Source organism: Myxocyprinus asiaticus, chromosome 9 (assembly GCF_019703515.2).
Source record: "Myxocyprinus asiaticus isolate MX2 ecotype Aquarium Trade chromosome 9, UBuf_Myxa_2, whole genome shotgun sequence".
NCBI lineage: Eukaryota > Metazoa > Chordata > Actinopteri > Cypriniformes > Catostomidae > Myxocyprinus > Myxocyprinus asiaticus.
Window position 1 is genome coordinate 4,562,405 of NC_059352.1, and position 18,599 is coordinate 4,581,003.

General features: G+C 37.0%; 1 protein-coding gene across 2 annotated transcripts in view; it reads left to right on the forward strand.

The window, feature by feature from the left end:
- LOC127446299 (SAM pointed domain-containing Ets transcription factor-like) overlaps positions 1 to 18,338 on the forward strand; it is a 34,514-nt gene extending 16,176 nt beyond the window's left edge. The window contains exons 4-8 of one of the 2 annotated variants that reach the window (XM_051707106.1): positions 9,993 to 10,455; positions 13,560 to 13,757; positions 13,870 to 13,917; positions 15,279 to 15,413; positions 16,725 to 18,338. In XM_051707106.1, coding sequence (XP_051563066.1) covers positions 9,999 to 10,455; positions 13,560 to 13,757; positions 13,870 to 13,917; positions 15,279 to 15,413; positions 16,725 to 16,903 — 1,017 coding nt within the window. In that variant the 5' untranslated portion in view covers positions 9,993 to 9,998 and the 3' untranslated portion in view covers positions 16,904 to 18,338. Of the gene's footprint in view, positions 1 to 9,992; positions 10,456 to 13,559; positions 13,773 to 13,869; positions 13,918 to 15,278; positions 15,414 to 16,724 lie in introns of both variants that reach the window. The other variant, XM_051707105.1, reaches the window with a different exon arrangement.
- The last annotated feature ends 261 nt before the right edge of the window (positions 18,339 to 18,599 follow it).

Consider the following 18,599-nt stretch of genomic DNA (forward strand, 5'->3'; position numbering starts at 1 on the left):
TATACAGCTGAAGTTTTGCTTACTGCCCCCTGAAGAACACAGGCTGAAACTATGGTTTTACTACAGTAATACTGTAGTTGTAACCATGGTTAATTGTGTGGTACCTATGGTTTAACTAAATTCCATGGTTAATCTATAGTTATTGTAGTGAAACCATGGTTAATTTTTGTAGGGGTAAACCAAACAGAAGTCAAATAATTTTCTGTTTAGGCTATAATAATAATATATAATTTATAATATAAAAATAATAATAATAATAATGACTTGAATTATGACTAAAAATAATATTTAAATGACCAATTTTTTCCCAAGAAATCGCAAAAAATCAATTTAATAGAAGTATTGGTATTGGTATCGGTATCGACAATATTGGACTTGAAATTATTGCTATCGGATTGAAAAGAAAATAAGTGGTATCGCCCATCCCTATGAACCAGCAACTTTTGGGTGAGCAAATTTTATCGCATCTTATTCACTCAAATGTATGCAAATTGTATATATATATATATATATATATATATATATATATTATTAATTTCAAAAATAAACTCACTTTAGTAATAAGACTCCAGGAACAAAATGTTGTACATTTCCAAAATAATAAATTTCAGTAATACATACTTAGCATGAAGCATATATTTTGGGGACAAATAACTTTTTTGCATTGTGGCATTACTTTCAAAACATTTGGCCACTGGAGTTTTTTTTATTATTATTCAAATAAGCATATATAAAAGGCAGTACAACAAATACTACCATGATGAACACAATAATTGTATGTATTTATTTATAAATTAATGAATTACCTGATTTATAAATACAATGGTGCTTGAAAGTTTGTGAACCCTTTAGAATGTTCTATATTTCTGCATAAATATGTCCTAAAACATTAACAGATTTTCACACAAGTCCTAAAACTAGATAAAGTGAACCCAATTAAACAAATGAGACAAAAATATTATACTTGGTCATGTATTTATTGAGGAAAATTATCCAAAAATTACATATCTGTGAGTGTCAAAAGTATGTGAACCTCTAGGAGTAGCAGTTAATTTGAAGATGAAAATAGAGTCAGGTGTTTTCAATCAATGGGATGACAATCAGGTGTGAGTGGGCACCCTGTTTTATTTAAAGAACAGGGATATATCAAAGTCTGTTCTTCACAATACATGTCTGTGGAAGTGTAATATGGCAAGAAGATTTCTGAGGACCTCAGAAAAAGAATTGTTGATGCTCATCAGGCTGGAAAAGGTTACAAAACTATCTCTAAAGAGTTTGGACTCCACCATTCCACAGTCAGACAGATTGTGTACAAATGGAGGAAATTCAAGACCATAGTTACCCTCCCCAGGAGTGGTCAACCAACAAAGATCACTCTAAGAGCAAGGTGTGTAATAGTCCGTGAGGTCACAAAGGAACCCAGGGTAACTTCTAAGTAACTAAAGGCCTCTCTCATATTGGCTAGTGTTAATGTTCATGAGTCCACCATCAGGAGAACACTGAACAACAATGGTGTGGATGGCAGGGTTGCAAGGAGAAAGCCACTGCTCTCCAAAAAGAACATTGCTGCCTGTCTGCAGTTTGCTAAAGATCACGTGGACAAGCCAGAAGGCTACTGGAAAAATGCTTTGTGAACGGATGAGACTAAAATTGAACTTTTTGGTTTAAATGAGTAGCGATTCCAGCATAAGAACCTTATCCCATCTGTGAAACATGGTGGCGGCAGTATCATGGTTTGGGCCTGTTTTGCTGCATCTGGGCCAGGATGGCCTGCCATCATTGATGGAACAATTAATTTTAAATTATACCAGCGAATTCTAAAGGAAAATGTCAGGATTTGTCCGTGAACTGAATCTCAAGAGAAAGTGGGTCATGCAGCAAGACAACGACCCTAAGCACACAAGTTCTACCAAAGAATGGTTTAAGGAGAATAAAGTGAATGTTTTGTCAAAGTCCTGACCTTAATCCAACAAAAATGTTGTGGAAGGATGTGAAGCGAGCAGTTCATGTGAGGAAACCCACCAACATCCCAGAGTTTAAGCTGTTTTGTATGGCGGAATGGGCTAAAATTCCTCCAATCCGATGTGCAGGACTGATCAACAGTTACCGGAAACATTTAGTCGCAGTTATTGCTGCACAAGGGTGTCACACCAGATGCTAAAAGCAAAGGTTCACATACTTTTGTCACTCACAGATAGTATATGTAATATTGGATCATTTTCCTCAATAAATAAATAACCAAGTATAATATTTTTGTCTCGTTTGTTTAATTGGGTTCTCTTTATCTACTTTTAGGACTTGTGTGAAACTCTGATGATGTATTAGGTCATATTTATGCAAAAATATAGACAATTCTAAAGGGTTCACAAACTTTCAAGCACCACTGTGTATATATATATATATATATATATATATATATATACACACCGATCACCCACAATATTAAAACCACCTGCCTAATATTGTGTAGATCCCCCTTGTGCCGCCAAAACAGCGCCGACCAGCATCTCAGAACAGCTTTCTGAGATGCTATTCTTCTCACCACAATTGTACAGGGGTGCGTTTCCCATACAATGACGTAACTCACTGCTTAACCACCATAGTACGATGCATCGTTAGAGAAACTAACTAGCTAGTCACGACTGTTTCCCGAAACCCTAGTAATGATGTCGCACATCCATCGTTTGAACCACGTTGGTTCAAAATTATGGAGCTGTCGTTAATGATGTTACTCAGGGGGTGGAGTAATAACTTCTGCAGAGATCGAATGGATATCAAATTTTAACAGCTCATTTACATGGACAGAAAGCCATTTATTGTGAAAAAATGGCTTAAGACACGAAATAGACATTTACGTTTATATGCACTTTGTAAGTGGCGTGCTCTTTACTACAGTATACAAGCGGTTCGGTCAGTAAGCAGCTCCACAGCAACGTTATTTCCCCGCGACGCTGCTGTAAATAGCATACATGGCATCTGAGGTCTACTTCTGTTATTTTCTGTTCTCTTTTGTTTCACTTTATTTTTACATGCCCCTCTGTGTTAGGTGTGTTTGTTTTCATCATGACCTCTCGCAGTATTGAGCTCAATAGTGGGGTTTTCCTCTTACCTCCGGGGCACTTGAGCACACACATATGCACACTTTTCAAAAACCAATAAGAACGCTTATTATTCTTGACACAATGAAAGATATAGAATTAAATATATATGGAGTGAAAGATACAGACTGGGTCTGGCAAATGGGGCTCTGATGAAGCTGTGTAGTGCTGCATGGCAACAGATATACGATTTTCTAGTTGCTTTTCAGTGACAGAAAATTTAAAACACTTCACAATCTGAATTTAAATACAAAATACAATATCCCATTTGATGACCAAAAATACTGTGTCTTTTTTAACGTGTGTTTTGAGCTAGTGCTTTTCCAATACACTGGGAATTCATCCAGTAGTTTAACATGTAGAAATGAGCTCATAATAGGTGATACTTGTGACTTGGTGCATCACAGTAGCATTGGAATGCCAGATCAAATGTAAGCAATTATTGTGTGAATCATATCATGCAAGGACCAAGATCCTTGAATTGCTGCAGGTTGTGAAACCACACCTTCAGAGGGCCACAAGAAGAAACTACACCTTAAGTCCTGCAGTGCAGTTCTTAGCTGCACTGCATTATTGTGCTGTGGGAAGTTTTATGGAGGTGGTTGGTGATGGCCTGTGGCTCCGCAAGTCATAGGTCAGCAAGGCTGTTAAAGCAGTAACACCTTTGCTGTTACAGCATGCTGACATTCCCCAAAACTCCTCAAAAAAGCCAGTCACAACACTGCAGTCATGGAAATTTGTTCAACTTCCTGAGGAAGAGGGGGTCATGCTGGTGCTGATGATGAAGATGCTGATGTTACTGATGATGATGATTCACTGAACCCACATCAAGGCAGAATGCATCTTGCAGAACATTTAATTCAGAAAATTTTGGTTACTTTTTTCATTTTTAAATACAGTTTGGTTACTGTATTTGCTATTATTTCATCTGACTAACATAACTTGTGTTAATAAACATTTTGTGTAATTTCCTACCTTGGTCTATGTTTTTTTCGCCCTGCAAACATTAATTGAAAGACTACTGCTAACAAGAAGTATACATTTGTTTTCTATAACAAAGGCTAATCAGGATATTCAATATTCTATTATATTCCACTTCTGTGAACACCTCACAATAAACACAAAACCACTTACACAGACATGTTATCCCAAACTGAAATCAGAAATATGGCCATACATGTATATTTCTACAATTATTGTTCATTTATTATAAATAATGCGTTAGGAGGGCACTTTGAAGGGAGAACAATTGTGACAGTAAAGCTGGAAGTTTGTTTCAAACTGAATTTCCAATAAAAATAACTTTTAGCACCACAACTTCAAGCCATTCAAAGCTCTCAGAGTGGATGGTGAAGTCTTTGAAAGGAATAGGGCATAGGGGTGATAAGTCTGAATAGAACACACCCCAGATGCTGCCAAATCAATGACATCGACAATGCAAACTAACAAGGAACTATTCTTCTAACCACAGGTGGAGAGCTGTAGTTCTAACTACACAACTTTGCGGCGCTGTTTGCGAATGTTCGTTGGAACTACGGTTTCGGGAAACGCCAAATCGTTGAACTATGTTGGTAACGATGAAACTTGTGACCATGATTCGCTAACGATGCTTTTGGGAAACGCACCCCAGAGCGGTTATCTGAGTTACCATACACTTTGTCAGTTCAAACCAGTCTGGCCATTCTCTGTTGACCTTTCTCATCAACAAGTCATTTCCGTCCACACCATTTGGAGTACATTTTAGAGACTGTTATGCATGAAAATCCCAGGAGATCAGCAGTTACAGAAATACTCAAACCCGCCCATCTGGCACCAACAATCATGCCACGGTCCAAATCATTGAGATCACATTTTTTACCAATTCTGATGGTTGATGTGAACATTAACTGAAGCTCCTGACCCATATCTGCATGATTAGATAATCACATGGATGATTGTTGGTGCCAGACAGGCTGGTTTGAGTATTTCTGTAACTGCTGATCTCCTGGAATTTTCATGCTATTCTGAGATGTGGGTTGGCGCTGTTTTGGCAGCACGAGGGGGACCTACACAATATTAGGCAGGTGGTTTTAAGTGTATATAGAATGTTACATTGCAAACATATGGACGTAAAATATTTTTCAATCTCTTTAAGTAAATTTAATTTCTATTTATTTTCTTTTGATTTTGGTGTAATGTGACATATTGTCTTAGCAGGTTTTGTGAGATTCATCATTGCAATGTTACATTATTGGTTCTTCAGAACAGTGTCATTTCTGGGTTCTTTGAAGCACCAATAAGAAGATGCTTCTCTACAGAACTTTAAAGCTTCTCTTAAGACATCAGGCTGTAAAACCATTTTAGAATCTTTATTTTGGGGACTGCGACTCTTTTCAGCTTTATACTTTTTAAAGTGCACCATACATAAATAAAGCAATATAAATAAAACATGAACAGGGCAAACTGAGAGCTGGGAATGTCCTGCCTTGTGTCGTTTGCCGAGAAAGGCTGATAAACACTCGTTCTTTAGCAGTGAATGCCGCTGACCTGGCAAATGGAGCATCTCTTAACCCTCCCGAAATGAATTTTAGAGTCTTTAACCAAACTCATTTAAGGATCAGTCACGGGCCTAATCCCACACCTGGGGAGCGTGTTTGCATCTCCTCAACATTGCTTTCTCTCTGCTGGCCAGAGTCAATATAGACTAAATGTGCCTGTCTAATGGGCTTATCGCAAGCTGTTGCGAGCAAGAGTGGACACTAGGTTACAGGCTGAAACTAAGCAGAGCACAAATGGATTGAAAAGCACGCTCCATCTTTTCCTTGGAGATTGGGGGTGGGGTGAGTTTGGGAATGAAAAAAGCTATTCTTTAGAGAAGGATCATTTCATTTCCTTTTAGGTTTATCCCAGGGTGGCTTCAGAGACACTATCTGGGCCCTCCATTTCTGTTTGCATACAGAAATATGAAGAAAGTAGAGACATATGGTTTAAACTTTGACAACCCGCCCGTCCATTCCATAGCTGCATCCAATGTGACTGTTGCAGCGGCATTGCAGTTTGGTCATTGAATCATGGGTGATTCTTCAGTTAGGGACACTTCAGACTACTTGAAATCTTCAAAAATGTAACTTCAATAATCATTTCATCTATGGGTTATTCCATTTCAAGTAAATTTCAGAAAATATGTCTGTTGAAATTTTGATTTTGTTAAGACTTTTTCTGAAAAAAAGATAAACATAAATGATGATGGAAGCAGAAATATTAAATGCTATGGATCAATATTTACAAAATAATCCATGTTTTAGAGGGGGGTCAGAAGTATAAATTTCACCTATTTTGAAGCAAATTTACAGGTAAAAAAAAAAACAACCTTACAAATGTGGCAGCGCCCCTTGTTGCATTATATGCCGATGGCGAGAGTCCAAAAATGGAATAACAAAACAAAACACTTTTTTGTGTTTTTTCAAAGTTTGAGCCCTTATAACTCCAGAAGTATTAAATATATCTTAATGCATTTTTAGAATCTGGTTCAGAACAAACTTTCTTTTTTGTATCTTAATTTCTAAGGCCCCATATGGTTAAATCCCAGAGATAATGGGCTCTCAATGTGGCTGCATTTGTAAATTGTTAAATTTGACTCATTTTCAATGGTCGAAAACCAAATGTGGCTCACATGGTATGAAGCTAGGTTTTCTTTTTAACAAAACAAAGGTCTGAAGTACTAATAGTTTTGAAACTAGAAATGTACCTTTATTTGTCCAAATAAAAACAATAATGTCAAAATTTCGCTTTTTGAAAGTCAAAGATAGGCCTGCCTACAGTAGGTTTTGGAATTTACAAATTTACACATGAAGCCACACTGAGAGCCAGATATCTCTGGGACTTAACAATATAAGTCCTTACAAATTAAAATACAAAAGGACAAGTTTGTTCTGAACCAGAATCTAAAAGGATATTAAGATATCTTTAATAATTCTGAAGTTAAAGGCACTCCAACACAAAATGAGACACAAAAAAAGATCCCCCCACCCCCACCACTGTGAAAGTTTAATGGGATGTGTTCAGTTAAAACATGAAAGATTATAATTGTTTGTGTGTTGTTAGCTTAAGCACATTGTGTTTGTCTATACTTGTGACTTTGATGGAAATGAGATCACATTTTAAGACCAATTAATGCAAAAAAACAACAACAATACAACACAGCTAATTCCAAAGGGTTTACATACTTTTTCTTGCGTATGTTTATCTTTCACCAGCAAATATTTTAATTTTTTTTTATCAAAAATAAAATTGAGCTGGCATGGAATATGTTCTGGAATAGAGATCTGATCCTTCAAGCAGATTTTCGATGTTGTGTGTGATGGTGTGGATTTCTAATATTAGGTCTGATGGTAATCTACCCTTTATAAAGTAGAATTATTGTGTTGTTTGAAAAAGCATTTTCTTTATAATCATCATAGGGGACAGAAATGTTGCCCTAATTAAAGAATAACCCAAATACGAGGCAGCACACGTCTTCTGCTGTAATAATACCTCATTTCCTCCGCTATCATTGGGTGTGGGGCAATCATACGATTTAATGAATGAAGGCGACGCTGTGTCCAAACAGATGTTGCCTGAGAACATGTGGTAGACGAGGAATGGGCTGTAGACATATGCTCTAATTGACGAAAGATTACCAAATCTTTCTTATTCCCCATCTGTGATACGTTCTTTAAGTCAGATGATTATAGGCACATATTTACTTATGATGACATGAACAGAGGAGACTGCCCAACAAATACCTTAACAGGAGCATTTATGGCATCCAATAAAACATACATAATCCAAAATAGTCACTCAACAACAGTGGGTGTCACTAGATTTCTATATTGGTATGTTTAAATAAATAAGTAAACATGCAAAACATAAATGCCTTGATGGAACGATGTACACTTAACTTACTTTTACATTTTTATCAACATCATCTCTATTTTTTATTTGATTCAGACCACAATATTTTATTCATTCATGAAAATACATGTGGTTTCCTCTGTTACAAATGCAATACCAGGCTGACAATTTGATATTTGAACGTGCATTTAGCATGTCCAAATGAGAGCTGTGCTGACTGGTCGGCACGTTAAGACACTTTGTTCTTTCCGACAACACTTCATTGGTTCTCTGTGATGTTCTTCATGTAATGTGGAGGCCCAGACAAGATCTTAATGATTTATGATGGTTCTTGTTTCTGTCACGTAATATATTACAGCCCTTTTGCATTCCTCAGAGCTGTTCCAGAGTACTACAGGATCCTGCAGTGGGGTCACTTTAGAATTACACAGCATTTTCTCAAGAAACAATTTATATATTTAGTTCAGAATAATAAAGGGATAGTTAAACCCAAAAATGAAAATTCTGTCATCATTTAATCACCCTCATGCTGTTGCAAACCCATATGACTTTCTTTCTTCCGTGGAACACAAACAGAGATGTTAGGTAGAATATTTAGTCTTAGTCACCATTCACTTTCATTGCATGTTTTATCCATACAATGAAAGTGAATGGTGACTGAGGCTGTCATTCTGCCTAACATCTCCTTTTTTAAGGCTAGTAAGCAACCACTAGGAACACCTTAGCAACTGCATAGCAATGTTCTAGAAACCACATACAACACCCTAGCAACCGCACTGCAACGTCTTAGATTCCATTAACTTTCGTTACATGTTTTATCCATACAGTGAAAGTGAATGGTGACTGAGAGATGTTCTGCGTAACATCTCCTTTTTTAAATTTGGCCAGTAAGCAATCACCAGGAACACCTTAGCAACCGCACAGCAACGTTCTAGAAACCACTTAGAACACCTTAGCAACCACAAAGCAACGTTTTACAAACCACTTAGAACACCTTAGCAACCACATAGCAACATGCTATGAGACTGAAAACTTGGCAGTGGGATACTGAAGATATTGTTGACTTTAGTATGACAAATTGCTTGTTTTGTTAATCATTTGTTTGACTAAATGTAAATGTAAATGTTAGAAACCACTTAAAACACCCAAGAAACTGCTTAGCAAGCTTGTGATTCTGATGTTGATATGACCACCCATACTGTCTCGTCTGCTTGGTAAACTTGTATTCAGGTTGTGGTCTTTGTTCTATTTCTTGTTTTATCTTGCAATGTGTTTTTCTGTTTCACTTCAAGGCGCTTTCTCCTTGAGGAAACCCTTGCTTTTTAAATGACAATTTAAAAAGACAGCACTTGAAGGCTGATATTTTTTACACTGAATGTGTAATTGTTTTCCAGTGAACTTGTAATCCGAGTCGTCGCTTTCTTTCAAGCAATCTTCCCACTTTTAATTTTATATCTCTTCCTTCTGGCAATTTGAGATAGTTATCAGTTCCAACCCCACCTCCTCCTGTCATCCTACATTTGAAGCATCTTTTCCTCCTCTCAAACTTCCATCAAATTGATTAAAAACTCATGCTGACACAGCAGACAGAAGACTGGGGACGGCACCTTGAAAAGCAGACCTCAAAACCACTGCTTTACTCGAGTGACACTCACCATTCTGTACAAGTGACCCATGAGTAAGTGACTCAGTCAAATCCATTTTGCTGGCCACATGCTGCACTGCGACTTATTTTGAGGCCAAATGGCCATTCCCGATTGTCCTGGGACCCTTAAAACAGAAATGGCATCACCTAGGCTCAGTCATTTATTGGAATAGGTTGGGTTGGTTGTCTTGAGTTGGCTATGGAACACCATAACATTGATGAAGAACCAACAGGAACACTCTGGTGTACGACAGCTCTGTTATGCTGTATTTATTTACGAAATGATCTTACAATTTGTTTGATTGGTTAATACTGGGGTTTACGACTTGTGTTTTGTGTACTGACCACGTGTAACCTCTTCTCTTGACCCTCTACAGGACACAATGGCCAGTCCGGTTCGGACCCAGACAGAGAACTCCATTCTTCAGACACCACGTCCCGGTTTTGCAGATAACTCGCTGACTCTTCTTAAGCGAGAAGATGGAATAGTGCAGACCTCGGAGATGGTCGACCACAAACCCCGTCTAGATGGCTCGGACCGTGGACATCCTGGACTCTATCTGTCCTGCTTTGACATGCTCTTTACTGAGGATGCCGCGTGGCTGGTGAGGGTGTCTGATTCCTCCACATCTGTGGGTGCTGCTGGGCACCAATTGGATCTGTGTCAAGAACCAGAGCAGTGTCCTGTCATCGACAGCCCAGGGCTGGAATCCTCACCACTGTCTCCTACCCTGGAAGAACAGGTGGAAGAGAGATCTTTGGAGCAGGTGCAAAGTCTGGTAGTGGGAGAAGTTCTGAAGGACATTGAAACAGCTTGTAAACTTCTAAACATCACACCAGGTGAGATATTAGCTTTCTGTTAGTCACTGCAGAACCATTTTCCCATCAAAATGTTATAAATATGTTGGTGAAAGGAATATTAGGGGTTCAAAAAGTTGAGCTCAATCAACAGCATTTGTGGCATAATGTTGATTACCACAAAAAATTAATTTCGACTCGCCCCTCATTCATATATATAAAAAGTGGTTACAGTAAGGCACTTATAATGGAAGTTGATGGTCAGTCCATAAACACTAAAATATACTTAGGGTCTGTTCCAAAACCTAGTGAGGTTGCAAGAGTGGTGGGGGGTGTAGAAATTTCCAAATCGCTCTTGGCATCATTTCAGTAAGGATGCTGCCATAGAAGACAGCTGCCTATGTATACAGGAGACAGCAAGGTAGCTCACTAAGTTTTGAAACAGACCCATATTTTCTAAACTATAGCCACAAGACGTACACATTATAAATGTTAACATGAATTTATTGTGAGAAAATCGCTTATTAACCTTATTGGTGTAAATTGATATGCTATATGGGGATGAAAGGGTTTCGTTGTCATGATAACAAAGATATAATATTGGATATAACTTTATAGATATACGGTTATTAGGCGATTTTATCACACTAAAATCATAACTTTTATTTTGTGTGGCTATACTTTTTAAACAGTGTGTATTTTAAAGTTTTTGGAATGGCCCCATTCAGTTCTATTGTAAGTGCCTTAGTGTAACCCAGATTTTTGCATATTTAAAAAAGAATAATAATAATAACTAAAAGAGGGATAATATTTCTGATGCTGTTAATTGATCTTAACTTGTATTAAACCCAGTACATTTCTTTAACAATGTTTCATTTTTCAATTTTGATTTCTTTATGTCCTATAAAGTGCTTAACTTTTAGGGACAGTCCCACATGTATACCGTATTACAGCTATACATCTTTGAACAGTTTATTCTCATTAGAATTAGTTATATGATGAAGGTCGAATATGTGTGTGCAATCCCATCAAATAAGGCATTTAGGAAAGAGAAATGGCTACAAGTCTCAAGTTTTTACAATTATAACATTACAAACAAATATGAGCTGTGAATTCACTTCCGATTCAGATTATGATTTTGTGCATATCTCAGGACAAGTGATTGATGTTTTTAATTTCTGTCAAATTGGATCCACTGCAAAAGTTCCTAAATGTACCGCATAATGGAAAAATACAGCTTCAAGTGACACATCTTGTCAAAAGCTGCAAACATAACATACTGATAATTTCATGACCCTTATTCAAATGAACACCTCATTATTCATTGCACATGTTAAATGTGAGTGACAGACAGCTCTGAGTTATGATCGAGCCCAGGCAAACATTCATAATGAAACTGTCAGAAAAAGCCTTTGACTCAATCATCCCTGAGGGCAGTTGAAAGTGTATATACCAGGATCTGCCTAATCCTCTGGAGTTTCACTAATGTTATCTGGGCTTTGTTGCCCTAACTTTCCTTACGGACTTTTGAGCCCCTCCCCTGTAACAATGATGCACCCTACATAAGCAAACACTCCGCTATGTATTGCACATTGTACATATTGGGTTTTAATGCACTTGTGTCTTTCTGCTTCTCTTTATCAGTATTTTGTCTTGTTGTTTTTTTGTTTTTGTTTTTTTTTTTAGTAAAATAACATCCTTGAAACAAGATTTACTTAAGAAACAAAACTGTGTAAGATAATAAGACCTGTTTTCAGAGACTATACAGTATGTTAACTATATGTTTTTCTTAACCCATTACCTAACTACATTTTGTGAGATTTATGTTCAAGACAAGAAAACACTATTTGCCAATAGGGTACAAAAAATAAACTTAATTAAAGATAAATAAAAAAAATAAAAAGAAAAATAATATTCATTAAAAAAAAAAGTTCCATCAAATTAAATTGAGGTATCTTTTAACAAAATAAAAAAACTAAATATATTTAGTTTTATTAATTTAGTTTAAAATGACACAATTTAATTTGATGGAATTTTGTTACAAAAATTGAAATGTGTAAATCTTAAAAAAATATATTTTTGAGTGTATATTCTCTGAAAACAGGTATTTTTGCTGAAAGTAAATGTATCTTGTTTTAAGGAGGTTTGCGTATTTTTACTAGAAAACAAGATACAAATGCGGTGGTCATGGAAAACCTGGAAATATCAGGGAATTTTTAAATTGTGATTTCCATCCCAGAAAAGTTATGGAAATGAATAAAATCTTAAAAAGCCATGGAAAACACATGGAAATTTCCATCAATTATATAAACTTTGTCATTTTTTCTCAGCTTGAAAATATTTCAACGGCTTAAAGTTGCTCTTTGGGAGATTTTTAAATGATTTTCAAAACTCTCCAATGTGTCTTGCACATTTGTAAATATTGGGTTTCGATACTTCTGTCTTAATAAAGGTTGTTTTTGTCGTATTTTACTAGAAAATACGACAAAAACACTGATTACAAGGTTCTCATGATCATGGAAAGCCTGGAAATATCTGGAATTTTTGTAATTATTATTATTTCCTGTAAGCCTGTAAGACCCATGAAAATTAAAATATATACAGTGTACAGTATATTAAAAAGTCATGGAAATTTCTATTGTGAATATACATTTTTCCAGGTTTCCTTAACTCTAAAATATTCTATTGGCTAGAAATTGCTCTGTGATATATTTAAATGATTATTTTTTTTTTTTTTAAATCATGAACGACTTGAAAGTCACATTAAAGTCATGGAAATTCATTCATCAAAAGGTGTGCAGCTCTCTCATCATCAATTGCAAAGGCAATGGCAATGTATTTTTTCAGTGTCACTTCATACTGTAAACGATTTATTGAATTGCACACTCTGCCAATTTGTGGTGTGATGCCAAATTTTTCCCCTTTAGAAAGTCACACCACCTTGCATAAACACTCATCCCCTCTGTTTGCACTTTTGAATAGCACTCTCCTTCACTAACTCTCTTTAAGACATTTCACAACATTTGGAGTCTAAACAAAACTGAATCCGAGCGGCATGAAAATACAGTGTGGTTTGTCAAAGGTGGTTAGCTGCTCTAGACAGATGGCTGGTCAAGATGAGTGAGTCATCTGATATCATCTTACAGATCCAATGGAGTGGAACTGTGAGAACGTACAGAAGTGGTTACTATGGACGGAGCATCTGTACAGGCTTCCGCAGGTGGGCAAGGCTTTCCAAGACCTGAATGGGAAAGATTTATGTTCCATGAGTGAGGAAGACTTCCGACAGCGGTCGCCACAGTGCAGTGAAACCTTACATGCACATCTGGATATATGGAAATCAGGTGAAATACATAAGTGTAAGCCCAACAATCTTGCACAAATTCATGTATAAACACACTCAAACTATATCATGATATATTTCAATCTATATTTTGCATTCCCTTGTGTATTTAGCTGCCTGGATGAAGGAAAGATGTTCGGTTGGAGAGACCAGGATGAGAGGTATGTCACAGGCACCTGTCAGTCTGAAAATATACAATTACGCAACATTAAAAAATCCCCTTACAGAAATGTACCATGGTATTTCCATAAAAATATACCTAAGAGAAATCATGCACTTTTCATCAATTTAAAGGAATGTATATCTCTACCCTAAACACTGTGGTGGCAACATGCACTGTTGCATCAGATGGTAATAATGGTACTTTGATATATGTACCATGCATGACCAGATCTAGAGGGGTGCTAGGGCGGGCTTTGCCCCCCCCCAAGCGCAAATAAATCTAAGGATTGAATTGTTTTGTCATGGCACTAACCCTAACTAAATGCACTGGAACGAAAGTCTCTATATCTTTAACGGCGGTTTGGACCTCCCACCCCTTTTTTTGGAGCACTGCCTGCAGCTATACCCTTCTCCATTAAACGAGAAGGATATAGCTGCAGGCAGTGCTCCAAAAAGAGGCAGAAGCTCAAAACTGCCATTAAAGATATAGGGAGTCCCTAACCTAACCTAACCTTAACCGTGAGTGGAAGTGACAATGCCTTTTGGTGTAACCATACCCCTTCTGAAGTAACCCCACCCTCTTTTGGAGATTCCACCCCCATTTGGAGGTCTCCAGCCTGCAGCTATACCGACTTGCATTAAACAGTGGATATCCACAGTTTTCCTGACCAACCACTGGGCACGCCATGATGATTCTGATAACCACTGGACCGTTTTCAGAGTCCTGCCTCCATAAGAATCAATGTAAAAACTACTGAAACAATCAATCCAGATGGATAACATCAAGTGTTAGTTGGAGTAAGCATGAGTTTAGGCTAAACTTGTGAAATTGTTGGCTGTCAGTAGATATTAATATCTATTGATATTGATATCAACTCACCCTTGGCCATCGCTTCATGTCATCTACCCACTCAGTCGAGGCACTTTCAAAAGACGGTCATCGAGACTCTGTAAATTATCAGCACTATGGAGCCACACGTTTTTAATTTGCCATTTTTTACAAATGTAAAATTCTAAACATCACATTATCCACTAAAAATTTGTCTTCCGTTATGAATCGTGGAACACTACCGTGTTTGATTAAAAGGTGGATGTGACTCGCAAAATCGTGCTGACCATAAATCAGTGCTACGTGGCTTGGCAACTGCAACCAACAAGTACGCTAATAAAATATTTATTACTACTACTATACTACTACTACTATAAATAAATGTACTTACTTATTCAGCATTGCTGTCTTTTCTCATTGATGTTTTCTCATTGGTTTATCTCTGTTAAATCAATGTAATGCACAGCCTTGAGCGGTTTATTGAAATAATTATTGTTTTTATGACATGAATCCACATGTGTTGCCCATCAGAACCAGAGGAGCTTTGGTCAGAAGCAGATTCATCGTGTTCAGGTCAGCCGATCCACCTGTGGCAGTTCCTCAGAGAACTTCTCCTGAAACCTCACATTTATGGACGCTACATCCGCTGGATCAACAAAGAGAAAGGTGAGAACACAACTGTTGGACACTTACAGGTGATGTGTTTACCTTATAAAAATCGAGAGTTCAGGCAAACGTGCTGCAAACATGCAAATGAGCTTTGCAGCAAACTCTTCATTGTCGCCATAGGTTTGCTGCAGGTTCATCACTACCGGTGAAGAGCTGCAAACTTCTGGCAAACATTTACTACGAAAAGCAAGCTCATTTGCATGTGAAAATAATAAGTGGAAAATATGCAGTATGTCAGAACTCTAGATTTTTTGTAAGGGTCATTTTTTCAATGTTAAAATAATTTTGTATCCCAGCTTAATATGCAGAGTCAACTATAAGTAAGCCATATGTAGCTTGACTTTTTGACGAATGTAAACACTGTCTCTGTGGCACTATCAAAATATTGTTCCATTTGTGCACATGGGAAATCGCCATGCTGCTTGCGAATGTTCACGTACCTTGAAATCGACCCTATACTGCCGAATTACTGACAAGCGCAGTCCAGTCAGACATTTTTTGCATTGATTCAAACATGTTTACCTGTCCCTGTGTCGCTGCTGATATCGTGTTGTGCAAGCAATCTCCGAGACACGGGTTCTAGTCCTGTGGAAACCAGGAGGTACTCATGTTCACATAAACAATGATTTGGCGGTTGCATTTTTGCTCTAAAATTACATTTTTACTCCATTGACGGTTTGGTTTAGGGTTGGGGTTTGGGTTATGGAGCAGAGTTAGTAAAATATGCATTCCTGTTGACTTACTTTCGGAATTTGCAACTAAAAATACGACTCGCTTTTGGCGCCACTCTGTGGACATTTTAACATCACTTTCAACTTCAGGCTCTGGAGGCAGTGGTTTCCAATTTTGTTAAGCATAGACTGATCTTTCGACCTCCTGTCCCCAAATGCACAATGTGATCAGTCTGGTCCATGACCAGTCTGGCACAGCAACACTGGTGTGAGTTTGGGGCGGGACTATCTGTTTTGTCATCCAATAGCAGATAGGGGGATTGTTTGTGAAACCTGCTTGAAAACAGTCATTGTTTTTAAATTACATCTAGTGTTGCTAGACCCACCCTTAACAATTCAGTGAATACAGACATTAATTCATCCATTTTCAACAGCATTATTAACCTTTTTATAGTACGATTACAGAAAAGTACTTTAAAATACCTATTACTGTAGTAGCATGTTCAAAACACAATGCCAATACTATGGAAGGCCTACTATTTGTACTTTTGTTTTGTTTGTGAGTTATCTATTCAATGCCATAATTGAAGTGTGTTTCTGTGTGTGTGTGTGTGTGTGTGTGTGTGTGTCTACGCAGGGATCTTCAAAATCGAAGATTCGGCTCACGTCGCACGTCTCTGGGGTTTGAGGAAGAACCGGCCAGCTATGAACTATGACAAACTCAGCCGCTCCATTCGGCAGTACTACAAAAAGGGCATTATACGCAAGCCAGATGTCTCTCAAAGACTCGTCTATCAGTTTGTACATCCTGTATAAAAGAGATGATTTCATCCATCCAAACCAGAGGATGGGCACAAACTTTATGAACTGACAAGCTCTCCTAAATATTCCAATCTATTTTGGAGACGTAGTCCTGAGTTTTGCACGACAGTGAAACCAAGAAAAATGTCGCAAGATTTCAATTATTTTATATGCATATAATGTCAAATGAATTGTTTAGTATAATTGCACTCCTTTAAAAAATAATTGTGTGCCACTTCAACACTAACAAATGGACCTGGATTCCTTTAAACATGGTATCAGTTAATGCACTTTTACTTTCTGTTACTTCAAGAACCTACACTACCAATCAAAAGTTTGGACACGCTTGATAGAATTTATGTTTCGCAAGATATAAAAAAATATTTGATCTAAAAGCCTATGCTTAAATGCCTTTTTTTGTCACAACATAATTCCCATACTTCCATTTGTGTTATTTCATAGTTTAATTACTTTACTACAATTCTGAAATATGGAAAATAGTCATCTTAAAGAATGAGTGGGTGTGTCCAAACTTTTGACTGGTTAAAAATAAGAGAGAGTCAGTAAACTGTACTCCTTAAAGGAATAGTTCACCCAAAAATGAAAATTTGCTGATAATTTACTCACCCTCAGGCCATCCAAAATGTATCTGAGTTTTTTTCTTCATCAAAACAGAATTTAAGACTTTTAGGACCTCCTCCAAATTTTCATTTTTGGGTGAACTATTCCTTTAAAGCATGTTACAAAAAAAGCCAAAACTCGCAAGATCTGCCTGTCAACTTTAACCTGTAAAACTAACTAATAAGGTGTGCGATAGAAACAGAGTGTTTTTTTTGTGACTCATGCACCTTTATGTACCTTAAGATGAGCGTACCTTGTTCTAAGCCAGCTCTCATATTCACATCACCGTGAATACTGCCAGTGTGTGCAGTGGAAAGGACTTCAGTTTGGTTTAATCTCTGGCTTGCACCCAACAAACACCACATTTTTATTTTTTTTTTTCTTTGGTTTGTGACTAATCGTACTGCAAACCTTTCAACTCTGCCCATGTGGACAATTCACCTTACTCATAAATTGTCATCCACCGTTTCACACACCTCACTGCTCACGTCATGTTTTATACTACTAATGCAAATGAGGGCTTACCGGCAGCCCATGGGTTTTGTTATAATAGGTATACTGTATGTGTCACTTGTATTGCAAAGGTTAATTGACACAAGTTTATGTAAAATGTGTTTATGTGAGATTATGTAATCTCTATTGTAAAGTCTAATCTATAAGAGTGGTCTTGAGTGTGCATTGGAACAATCGTTCCCATTCCAAAAACAACCGTTTTCACTTTAACGTTGGCATTACTAAATATTATTCATACTTTTGCAGTTATGTCATAGCTATGAAGTCATTTTTCATGTACCTTATGTTTTCTTCAGTTGTTGTTCTTGCATTTTGTCTCAACATCTTTATTAAAATATACTTTCTTTTTTTCATTTAGTTGTCACCTGTCTTAATCACATGCTGAAGTTACAGTTCTGTCATCATCATTTTATCACTATAGAATACCAGCACTACTGTGTAGTAGGCTATACACTAACAAAAAAAAAAAAAAAGTCCCATAATATTAGTGGTATTACCATGGTATTATTTCTTTGGACATTTGCCAAGGAGAGTAAATGATGACATATTTTTAGGTGAACTATCCCTTTAACATCTG